The sequence below is a fragment of the Staurois parvus genome, unplaced genomic scaffold (assembly GCF_062004578.1).
Source record: "Staurois parvus isolate SC_StPar_1 unplaced genomic scaffold, SC_StPar_1.0 ptg000902l, whole genome shotgun sequence".
Classification (NCBI taxonomy): Eukaryota; Metazoa; Chordata; class Amphibia; order Anura; family Ranidae; genus Staurois; species Staurois parvus.
Genome location: NW_028318698.1, coordinates 1131984 through 1144811, shown reverse-complemented (window position 1 = coordinate 1144811; position 12828 = coordinate 1131984). Strand labels below are relative to the sequence as shown.

The window sequence follows — 12828 nt, the reverse complement described above, 5'->3', positions numbered from 1 at the left end:
AGTCATTCAAAAAATAGAGGAATAGTACACCATTGCTGGTGTCAGTGGGAGGAATAGAGCCTGATCATTGATATTAGTGGGAGGAATAGTGCCCCACCACTATTGTCAGCGTCAGGAATTATGCCCCACCGTTAGTGTCAGTGGAAGGAATAGAATCCCATTGTTGGTGTCAGTGGCAGGAATTATGCCCCACTGTTGACGTCAGTGGGAGGAATAGTGCCTCTAGTCATTGGGAGGAACTGTGCCCCAAGGGCCACACCAAGGAGCAGTGCACCTGTATAATACTATACCTGGCCAATGCTCCCGAAAGCTGGTAATCACTGAAGTAGACACTGCTAATCCAGTGGAAATTGGCCGAATGGGCATGGTGGAAAACCAACATCTGATCAGTGCTAGCAGCCAATGACTGCGAGCGCTGACCAGTGTGTTCTTTGAAGGGGGGGGGGGGCATTGTGTCAGAACACAATAGCTCAGTGGGGAGATCGCTGTACTGACATCAGATAGTTAATACAGTGAGCTTCTCCTGAGCGGTACCGTTTTTTTTCATTCAGCCACTGGGTTGAATGAAAAAAAACTGATGGTGTGTACCCAGCATAACCTTGTATGGCCAGCTTCAATCTCAGGGTTCCATGAATGAAGGAGAAGTTGAGGATATGTCTTATTGCCCGTTTGTTGTCCTGAAAGAGACATATGTCTCTCCTTGCACAGTCCAGTAATATACTCACAAAGTAATCATCTTCTTTCCAATTTGATTTGACCATACCATGTTTGGGTTACCGTGGCAGGGAATATAGAGACCTATAAAGACCTGAAAATTATTGCGGAATTTGTTGTCACTATATGAATGAATCAATGTTGTTAAAAATTGGTGGCCTATCCAGGGACAAACCTTCAAATAATGGGACATCCAATAGAAGTCAGGATGAGTTATCAACGAAGAGAGAAAGGAACAGTTGTTGTGGAGTCTGGTCTTTGGAACACAATTCTATTACCCTCCCACAACCTCAGCAGTGACAGATTGTAAGTAGGTAATCAGCTTGCACTCAAAGGACGCAGCAATTAATCACTTAAATAGGGCCCCTTCCTTTGTTTTGTGCTCACTACATCGTAAGATTCTCCAGTGCTGCATGAAAACATTGAGGGAAAAAATGTTTGGCTTTGGATGTGGAGGTCTCTTATAAACCACATACAGTAGCACACTTTTTACCCTTTTAGCTCATTCCTTGAAGGATACAGTAAGTCCACTTTTAAAATGAAAATGATCTGCTATGTTACATCTCATACCTGGCTGTTATGTTACATCTCATACCTGGCTGTTATGTTACATCACATACCTGGCTGTTATGTTACATCTCATACCTGGCTGTTCTACTCCCCATGGCTTGCAGTATGAAAATAACATTTTTAGTTGTTCAGTTCTTCCTTGGGTTTATACTGCTGTCTGGGGCTCTGGGGCAACTTATTGCAAGGGTTAAATGCTCATTAAGCCTAGGGCTGCTGAATAAAGCACAAATACTTAACTACTCCTGTACTGTAGCAGGGTCTTTCCAGCACTTTGAACAGTCCCCTGCAGCCTCCTCTGTAAGCCACGACCATCTGAGTTCGCACTTAGCCTGCTCAACATACCTCATACCTCAAATATCCCTGTATTGTACATAATTACGTCAAGGTTCTGCCCACATGTAGGCAATTGCAGTTAGCCACTAGGTGGCTCTGTGCCAGACTAGTGCAGGTGCAGTAGATAGTGACACTAGGTGTTAGGCCCCTTTTAGGTAGAGCCCTCCCACAGTGATGCCAGGGGTGAGTCAGCACCCACATATAAGCTAGGTGGGGAGGGAAACACACAACTTGGCATGAGAGCCAAACACCCCACCCCTGTGAGTGTGTTACCAAAACACGCAGGCCCTGAAAAGGGCAGGCAGCCAGGTGGACTGGACCTGTATGCAGGAAGAGTCGACTGCAGTCATTCTGTCCCTTAAGGAGATGGGGGCTAGGGCAGATTGCAAAATGCCTTGTAGGCCAGGCTGGAGATCCCTGTGTGAGGCTGCTTCCCTGGAGGGTTCCCAGGAAAGGTGTACCCAGCTAGGAGGTGTCTACAGGGAACACAGTCCTGTGAGTACTTATGACCCCAGGCAGAGGAGAGACTGTAGGGAGATAGCTTTGAGGTGCTGCACATGCTTTCAATTGTGACTGCTGTGGACCATCCACTTTATGAGACTGACTGCATATGTTAAGTGACTCTGGAATGTATCTCCCACTAATGTGACTGTCTTTCCATTCCCTGAACAACACCAATAGAATACAGTGAAGATCTATGGCCGGGAATGTCATGAGGGGGCCTACAGCAAGGAGTGAGGCACAAGATGGCCCACAGCTCTCTCCAGAGACCTCATCCCCCACAGTTACCCTTGATCCCAGAGCCAACAAATCTGCTGCAGAGGACCAAAACCCCCTTTAGAACCCCTTTTTCCTCCATAGTGATACCCAGCCCCATTCAGAGTCTCCCATCATATCAATACATATTTTGTATTCCCATACAGTACGTTTATGGTGTTATACCTTTTTGTACTGTTGGGGCATGGAAAGTTTTGGAAGCATTTACCAATATTGTTGACAACCACTGATCTAAGGGTATCTTTTTTGATGCTTTATTGAAGGATGAACTTGGATGGGGTGCAGGGAAGCTGTGGGATACCCCAGTGTAGTAACACTAGGACACTCCTAACTTTATCAAAGCCTCTTAGTACGGTCCATCTAGCAGCAGCTAAGGGATCGAGCAACACTGGGGCACCATAGGAAATGTCCCAGTTCAAGAAAGCTCTGGCACTGATGCACAAGGGATAGTAGCAGCACACAGTCACTAGGATCTTAGTGTCCCTGGGTACGTGGATGCCTCCTTCCAATCTCAGCCAGACATTTCTCCTATGAGCTCCCAGACCAGATCCTCAATGAAATTGCCCAATCAGTTCCAACAAATTTCAGCAGAACATCCCCCCTCCAGCTCTAGCATAGCTGGGACCTTGATGAGCACATGTAGAACCACAGCTTGACTGCCCAGAAAGGCAGTGGCCCTTCAGGCTGGAATTTCTCCTCCTGGACAAGAACAGGGCTGCCTCAGGCCCCAGACTATTTATGCCTCGTTCCCCAGCCACCTACTGGTCATCCTCCACCGGGGATTGGCTGAGACCACATAAATATTGAGGCTGTGAGTCTGCCTCTTCCAGCTCACTACATTCTAGAATGCTCTAGAAGGTGGAGGAAGCAGTTGAACCTGCTGCCAATGATGCCTAGAACAATCCAAAGCAATCACAAACTGCTCTGCTAAAAGAAAAGGAAGTCAAAAAACAAACAAACAAAAAACTAAATTTATTTAGCCTATCTAGCTAGCAGTCTATCTAGAAAAGTGCTACAAAAACAAGCATGTCCCTTTATACTTTATTTTAGTGAATTAATGTAATGAAGCTATTTGTAGGGCTAACCATGAAGATAAAAGTATTTCTGAAATAACATGTATTTGAACTCATCAATCTTGTAGTCTATGAGATAGTAATGTGTCTTGTGTAAGTCTGTCATAGCTGTGAGACATTGAAATTCTCTTTCCTTCCCCTAGTAAGTAAACAGACATGCCTGCTAATGTTCTATGAACAGTGTATATGTACAGCAGTGTGTATGTATGGCATATACCCTAAAGGTACAATTCTTATCTCCAGATTACAATAGGCTATGGATCACAAAGCCCCCTACCAAACAGTGTAAGAGAAGTCTATGCAGCTGCTGTTGGGGAAAATGGTATGGGGTCAAGTGTTCATGATACTTGGGCACTTCTACTAGGCATTTATTTAGCAAATTCGGTATTATATATGTTATATATACAGTATACAGTTGTGCTTAAAAGTTTCCATACCCTGGCAGAAATTGTGAAATTTTGCCATTTATATTGAAAATATGACTGATCGTGTCAAAAAACTTTTATTCAAAGATAGTGATCATATGAAGCTGTTTATTGTCACATAGTTGTTTGGCTCCTTTTTAAATCATGATAACAGAAATCACCCAAATGGCCCTGTTCAAAAGTTTTCATACCCTGGAATGTTTGGCCTTGGTACAGACACACATGGGTTAAAATGGCAATTAAAGGTTAATTTCCCACATCTGTACTGGGCAGGCTAGATACTAAGCCATTAAGAATTGCAAAGTTCAGGGATCTCTTGATACAAAGCCAAGGTCAGGTAGACCAAAAAAGATTGCAGCCACAATTGCCAGAAGAATTGTTCAAAATATAAAGAAAAACGCACAAGTAACCTCAGGAGAAATATAGGTTGCTTTGGAAAAAGACAGTGTGGTTGTTGCAAGGAGCACAATACGACGATACTTGAACAAAAATGAGCTGCATGGTCGAGTTGCCAGGAAGAAGCCTTTACTGTATCAATGCCACCAAAAAGGCCAGTGACACCTGTCAAGGTGTTGTTGGGCATATTATAACTGGGCTTTTTTTTGGCATTGGCGCAGTAAAGGCTTCTTTCTGGCACCATGCAGCTCATTTTTGTTCATGTACCATCATATTGTGCGCCTTAAAAAAACACATTGTTTTTTTCCAGAGTAGCCTGTATTTCTCTTGAGGTTAGCTGTGGGTTTTTCTTTGTATCCTGAACAATTCTTCTGGCAGTTGTGACTGCAATCTTCATTGGTCTACCTGACCTTGGCTTGGTATCAAGAGATCCCTGAACTTTCCACTTCTTAATAAGTGATTGAACAATACTGCCTGGCATATTCAAGGCTTTGGAAATCTTTTTATAGCCTTTTCCATCTTTATAAAGTTCCATTACCTTGTTACACAGGTCTTTTGACAGTTCATATCTGCTCCCCGTGGCTCAGTATCTAGCCTGCTCAGTGCTTCCTTGTGAGAGCTAACAAACTCACTGACTATATATACACAGTCACTAATTGCAATTTAAAAAGCCACAGATATGTTAAACTAACCTTTAATTGCCATTTTAATCTGTGTGTGTCACTTTGTGTATCTGTACCAAGGCCAAACATTTCATGTAAACTTTTGATCAGGGCCGTTTGGGTGATTTCAGTTATCATATTGATTTAAAAAGGAGCCAATCAACTGTGTGATAAGAAATTGCTTCATGTGATCACTATTCTTAACCCCTTCACGCCGGATCGTCCTGGCGTGAAGAGGAGTTCCTGCGCCGGGAGGTGGGAGGGATGGGGCTTAGTGTCATGTGGCCGCCGTGACGTCGCGGCCGGTCACATGATCGGAAAAGGTCCCGATCGAAAGAGCGGACCGGGACCTTTCCGTGAGTACCTCACATGTGTGCTGGGAGCGCGCAGGGCGCGCGATCTCAGCACATATGTTTTTTGTTACATGAAGGCAAATGTGCGGCTGCTTGGCGTCTAGGCCCAGACGCCGGGAGGCGTGAAGGGGTTAAAGAAAAGACAAATTTTTGGCAGATCAGTCATATTTTCAATATAAATGCCAAAATTTAATCATTTCTGCCAGGGTATGCAAACTTTTGTGCACAACTGTATATTCACGTCGCTGTTAAACGGCAAACAGATCTTCATGGTCTTAGCTGGTACATATGAATTTAAAAGTGTTCTGATAATTACTAGATACGACATTGCTGCAGTAATCCCAGCTGTTTTTAAATTGTAGGGTAGAGGTTCTGAGACATAGGGAGCCCAGAGTGAAGGAATGGGGGCATATATTAGCATATCTCCAATGAATCCGAAGATTAACATGTTGTAGTGCTGTTCAGAACTCATTAGTGTTCCTATGTTTTTATTTAATGTATCTGGTGATGGCCAGACACTAAATTAAGCAACTGATTGTAAAATTAAATTATTTTTACATTAATGAAGTTTAAATTACAATTAAATTAGCTAAATTAAGCAACCAATTACGTAGTTCGAGGAAGCTGCTGGGTGAGAAGGGCTGATGGGTGATGTCAGAAGTCATAAAATAGCATGCAGAAGTCTTGTCATTCTTTGCAGGGTCTGGATAGGCAGATTATGCAATCCAACAGAAGTTTCAATATCGAGCGGACAAAATTAGACTTTCTTCTAGAAAATATTGTTCTTTTGTGGTTAGGAAAGTGCCAACCCTTATTTTAACCCAGTTATGTTGGAAATGGATGCAAATGTGAGTTAGAAAGGATGACCTGTCATGATAGCTGTTGCTGACCACCTTCTGAAGATGCTAGGTTTCCTTGTAAGCCCATCATTTCTAAACTCATGTTTTCACACCTTTGCAGCGCAGTTGCAAAGGTGGTGCTGTCGTGACCACAAATGAACAATCGTTCTCTTTAGGATAGACTCTACCCATTCTGTCTACTTATGAGTGCTACTGTTGTTGGCTTAACGCAGCCCTATACTTTGCCCATTCGGTCCAGAAGTCCGCTTTAGAGAAGAAGGGTTAGCAGCACATACATACTTATCTTCCACTTGTGTCCCCATTGCTTTTTTTTCATCTACTGGTGCTCCATGACCCTATCCCCTGCCTTCCCACAGTGCAGTGCTTGGTGCCCGAGTACTGCCCAAGGAGGGGATTCCTCAGACCTGTGTACCCCCATTTCTACCTTTACACACATCGTGTTGGCCCTCAAGACACAACCTCACCTCAGCATTCAAATAGCAAAGTAGACTTTGTCAACTTTATACTCCTTTGATTCAGTTAGCTCCTAAAAACGTACATCTATCCATCGCCTTCATCGTCCCAACCATGTATCCTCTTCATGGACTCCATGCTGCTTTGGAAATTGTTAACAAAACTCCTACAATATTGAATATGTACAGGGTAGCCATGGGCTCACAGGTGGCCCTTTAGCTTAGTTATGTGAATTACTGTCTATACCCTGTACATCTTTATTGGTAATTTTGACAACGTTTGATAAAAACGTATTTGAAACAAAAGTTAGCAAAATCACTGAAATGTTACATGGGTACATTAATCAAAAGCTACATAGGTGCTATTTGCCATGACCATGCACATATTGTCCAGGTAAGTGTAGTTCTTCACTCTTCCAGTGTTGGATTAAATTTGCAATAAACAAAGTTGTTCAGGGTGCCATCATCACTTGCTAGCTATTTTTGTCCCCTTTTCAGATTTTGTACCACAGCCCTATAAGTTTTGCTTCTGGCTTCTTTTTATTTTGTTTCCTATAGGCATATTATATAAATAAACTTGATTTGTGAGTTGCATATTTTTCATATTTTCATATTTAATATGCTACTTTCTGTTACAGAGATCATGCATGATGTGATCAGGAAGGTTAAGAAGAAAGGAGAGTGGAAGGTACTGTACCCTATATTATTATTACATTTCATTTTACAGATGAGAAGTTCACATTTGATTAGCTTTAAACGTAACTGGCATAGAAGAGAAGAAGCCCCAGCAGAGTCCTTTCCACTATTGTAGGAACTAACTCCTTAACTAGGCCCAGCAAACATATATGCATAGAGTAGTGCCGGAAATGTAGTGCCGGAAACCGAGGTAAAAATACAAACTACAGACTCCCAATAGTAAACAATGGCAGAGCAGGGTAAAAAGATGTGGGTAAAATCCCTTGTTGAGTGGGAAAATCTCCAGAAATTTGGAGGATAGCTCGGGTCCATTTTATGCACCCTATATGGGGTAAAATAGGCTATATGCACAATTTTGAACTAAATTATTATTATTACATAGAAGTTATATAGCACCAACAATTTGCACAGCGCTGGATACATAAAGGGATACACTACAATTACAATACAATAAAAAGCAAGAGAACTATTATTATTATTATACAGTATTTATATAGCGCCAAAGGGCTGTACAATAGCAAGGGGGACAGAACATGAGACAAAACAGTAACAATACAATACACGAGGGGTTCGAGGGCCCTGCTCTTTCGAGCTTACAATCTAGGAGGGAACTAAACACGTTTGTCCCTCAGTGAGACAAATTGTTTAACGGGAAGGTTTCAAATATCCGACCAATCATCTCCATCAAGGTTTGGGATGTCTGCTAGCCATCTATTCCAGAGGGAAGTCACGTTTGTAATATTGACCATAGATAGGTGATTAACCATAGATAGGTGATTATAAAGAACAGACATAGGTTTGACAGAACACTCCTATCTTAAAACTTCCTCAAGGTCTGACTTAGTTAGGATCACAGGGGAGAATTGGCTACCAAAATCATGAGATAACTTCAAGTTTTGGAACAAATGCGTGGCGGGACATTATATTTCAGGCGAATAATGGGAAATGAAAGCAGTTTTCCTTGGTAGATCAAATGAGAGGGCATTTTAATTTTGTATTTAGTCCAAGCTGTAGCATTTGTACGTACAAATATGGACGTGGACATCCATATTGCAAAGATCCTCCATCTTGTGTCATTCTCACTCCAAATCAGTCCCCCCCCCTTCCTGTTGAATGGCATGTGGTCTGGTGTGGCTGAGTTCAGGAGTTCATCGGGCACAGCTGGATACACTTCATGGTTGTTAACCCAATTATTTGATTCCAGTGTGTCTGGCAGACTCTTGCTCTGAGCTGATCGTAAAGCTATAAACCCGTCAGTCACTTGACTTGAAAGCATTCCGGAACACCAGTAAAACCTGCATCCCATGTGAAACCACTTTTTCATACAGTTTCATATCTTTTGGCAGGAAATATGTACAATAAAACAGAGCATATATTCAGACAGGTCCGTTTAATGCGAGTCACCTGATACCTTACACCCCTAGATTACGTCTACCCGAGAGCAGAAAGCGATATCTCCTTAACCATCCCAAGCAAATATGTCATATTATTGACCAGGGTATAACTTACAAGGGATTTGGTCCTAGCCTGGGTCTCCGCCTAAAGCCCCCTCCCCAAATGAGGCGATTTGCCCTTGGCTTCAGTAGACACCCCCTGCTGGTGGACCAGAAAAGAGGCTGTCAGGGCTGAGAGACGTAAGATGAAGAGATCCTCCCTTTTTAACATCAGGAACCAACTTTGGGAGAAACGGTACCCTTTTGCTCAGGACACTTGAATCTGCTTAAACCAAGTACTCTGGCAAGTATTCTACCTCTCTAAACTTCTTTCTGTTATCTCTCTGCTGTGTTATTGCTCTCTGTATTTATATATATATATATATATAGGCTACATCTTTTTCTGTAAATATTTTTATTGCACCAGTTTGACCTTTTTAGTAATAAATCCTATTTTCTGAAAAGTTTTGAACTGTTTCTAAAGCTCTTTAATGCAAACTAAGAATCCCTGTCTCTGAAGAGCGCTACTCTGTGTTTTAAACTTCGGCATACATCTGCCTGCGGTGACAGTGTGTATACAGACGCTTATTCAAACATCATAGTGTTACTGCTAAGATTGGTGAGTTTCCTCCTTCTCTGTACAAAAAGGCAGTGGTGGCAGTGTGAAGGGTTAATTGCGTAATTAACCTGACCCAGTAACAATCGCTTTCAGGCTGTGGCACATAGATTATGGTCCATTAGCTGGAAAATCATTGTGCAGGGTGAAGCTGAGCGTGGCATTGTTACACATGTGACAGCGCGGTTTTAGATTGGCTAGTCCTTCGGTCACAAGTTGGTGAGAAGGGCTGGGGGTCTGACGCCGCGCCCATCACACAAGCTTAAGGGTCTGGGAGGATTTACAGATGCGGCAGTGTGGGATTCAGCCATAACAGTGTGTTTTGGGGAGAACTGTTACAGGGTATGGGGTTCAAAGCTTAATCCCACTCTTCAAGCCTTAAGGGTGATGAGCATGGACAGTGTGAGAGAGTAGGGGGTCTTAGCTCCACGTAAAGGAAGAGATCGGAGAGCCTTTAGAGAGGACAGCACAGCTGCCTCCAGAACTGTGGCAGTGTTGGAGGTGTCTGGGCACAGCCACCAATGAGCAGTAACTAATTGCAAAGCCAGATAGTATTTAAAACAGGCCGGTAAGGCCAAGTGTCCCAGGGAGGAAGGTCTCATTAAGGTAGACAATTTATAATGGGGCATGTGGGGTCCCCACAGGAAAAAGGAAAATAGCTGATTCACTTGGACAAAAAAATGTTTTAGTATCCACTGGGGGGAATTTCTAAATAAATAGGTACATTTGGGTAGTATCTTCATTTTGATAAGATTTATAAGGCCTAGTAACGATAATGTCAAGTTCACCCATGCTTTAAGCTTCGCCTTAACAAATGGGTTATGGGTTTACTGCAGCTGCTGATCAGTGTATTCTGTGCCACTGTCAATTTCCTCACTTCCCTTTGTTTAACTCCTCCAATACATCTTCTCTCTGGAAACCACGCCATACTATACAACAATGACCCCTTTACCAGTATCCATCTTCCCAGCACTTCAATCCACTCCCATCTACCAACATTACTGCACATAGCTACTTTGACATATCAGTGTGAGTTGTTCCACATGTTATGTGAATTATTCTCACAAACTTTCCTAATCCTCAATTTTCAAAATCCGAATACCATTACTTGAGCCCATATGATCATGACAACTAAATTTATCAATTTATATTGTTGATTTTCTTTTTTCTGTTTATTATTTTAAATGACAAATAAACAAGACATAGGGAAGGAGGTGTGATATCATCATACCTTGTGTTGATGGCACTTCTTATGGGAATGTTCCACCATGGTGTCAACATTCCAATAACAATACAAAATTTTAATTGTAAATTTGGGTAAAATTGCACTCTAAGTAGCCTTTTAGGACAACGGACACTTATGCTGAGGGAAATGAGGAGCCTGCCGTTGCTGACCTCTTCTGAGAATACTAGTTATATGGCTGTCTCTGGTTTTAATATCTTCTAAGTCAGTGACCTTGAACAAGCATGAATATTAAAACTCAGAATGAAGTCAGAACTCATGGCCTACCTGCTTGTTCCAGGTCACTGACTCTAATGATCCAGATTAGCTGCCGTAAATATTGTTCACTGTTTACATTAGTACATCAGGGTCCCAATCCAAATTTCTGCCTGTCTCTTCCTTTTTTATATTGCTTTCCATACCATCTCATACCTTTTGCTTTTCTGTGTTTTTTGCAGGTTCTGGTAGTGGACCAGCTGAGCACACGCATGTTATCATCATGCTGCAAGATGACGGATATAATGACTGAAGGGATAACAAGTAAGGAATAGGAAAGGAAATGCTTTATATACAAATAGGTGGCATTGGGAGTTCTAATACTCCAACAATAAAGAATTCACTATTACACAGAATTTCATATATATATATATATATATACAGTATATATATATATATATATATATATATACATAATATAGGAAAGGCTAAAGACATAATTTTTTTGCCACCTCTTACTTACTGACCTCTTACCTTTCACCTCTCCAGTGGTAAATTCTTGGAGACTGGCCATTGCCATTGGACCACCCTTACAGGAATAATCCACCTTTCTCACCATGTTTCATGTTGCACCGATAATTGTGGCATAACCTTAAACATGGTCACATTTCCCTTCCCTGCACCCTCACTCCTCTCCCCTGTAGGGTTCTTCTACCTAGAGCACCCAGTTTTCATTTGGATTTATTGCAACTGTGTGTGGCTTCACCCATACAGCCAAGTAATTCATTCACAGAGCAATTCACAGGATCTTTGAATGGTAAGACTACACATCCCATCCACCACTGCAGTAGAGAGATTTATAGAGTTCAATGGTGGCAGTGAATTCATCGTACTTGTCCATTGTTTACTGCCACCAAAGCCATAACCGAAAGTCCGTACCTTCGTACACACCTAGGCCTGGAGCAACAATCTGCAGAAGCTTGTGCATTGTACTCACTATGTATTGATCACGATTGCAATGCTTTGCAGGCATCGATGCACAAAATTCATCAATGTGCATTTTCCTTCTTTAATGCAGGTTTTTTTTTCAAAAAGTTAACTATGCCTAGTGCATCTGGGTGTGTTTCTGCACGGTGTGAGCAGTCAGGTCAGCCTGTACTGACTGCACACTGAGGTGGTGAATTTACTAAAGGCAAATAGACTGTGCACTTTGAGCTTAGTAAATGAGGGGAAGCTCTGCTGATTTTCATCATCCAATCATGTGCAATCAAAATACTGTTTTTTTATTTTCCTCACATGTGATTGGGTATTCTTTGCAAAGTGAAGCTTCACCTCATTTACTAATCTCTGGAGCAACTGCACTTGCAGCATGCACAGTCTTTTTGCCTTTAGTAAATCAGCCCCAATGTTTCTGTTGTACTGAAATTGAAAGCTTTGTTGTCGGCCTTGCCCAATTCTCCCTAGCTGGACTACAGAACACATCCTCGCATGGTATGGAGATGAAGAAAGGGGTAGTTAAATTAAAGAAATCTGTTTGGACAGGTTGACAACACTGCTTAGGATTTCAGCACAGCAGAGCTAATATATTGTCAGCCCAAACAGTTTTTTAGGAGCACACTAGATATCTAGCCAACCAACAGTGTTTTTTGCTATACTTGCAGCATTTTTAATTTTTGTTATGTATAGTGTGTATATATATATTTATATATATATTAAAGTATATGTATATAAAGTATTATATATAAAGTAGTTACAAAAATGTGAGGGGTGTACTCACTTCTGTGAGATACTGTTTATACAAAGTAGTGAGTGCACGGCTTGTATAACAGTGTAAATTTGCTGTCCCCTCAAAATATCTCAACACACAGCCATTAATGTCTAAACCGCTGGCAACAAAAGTGAGTACACCCCTAAGTGACACTGTCCAAATTGGGCCCAATTAGCCATTTTCCCTCCCCGGTGTCATGTGACTTGTTAGTGTTACAAGGTCTCAGGTGTGAATGGGGAACAGGTGTGTTAAGTTTGGTGTT

The 12828-nt window shown here is 41.9% G+C and overlaps 1 protein-coding gene across 2 annotated transcripts in view; it reads left to right on the top strand.

Moving 5' to 3' along the window:
• The window catches only part of STXBP1 (syntaxin binding protein 1), an 81067-nt gene that overhangs the window by 18042 nt on the left and 50197 nt on the right, over positions 1 to 12828 (top strand). For both annotated transcript variants that reach the window (XM_089656393.1, XM_089656391.1), the window contains exons 2-3: positions 7254 to 7303; positions 11041 to 11122. In XM_089656393.1, the coding sequence (XP_089512519.1) occupies positions 7254 to 7303; positions 11041 to 11122 (132 nt within the window). The remainder of the gene's footprint in view (positions 1 to 7253; positions 7304 to 11040; positions 11123 to 12828) is intronic.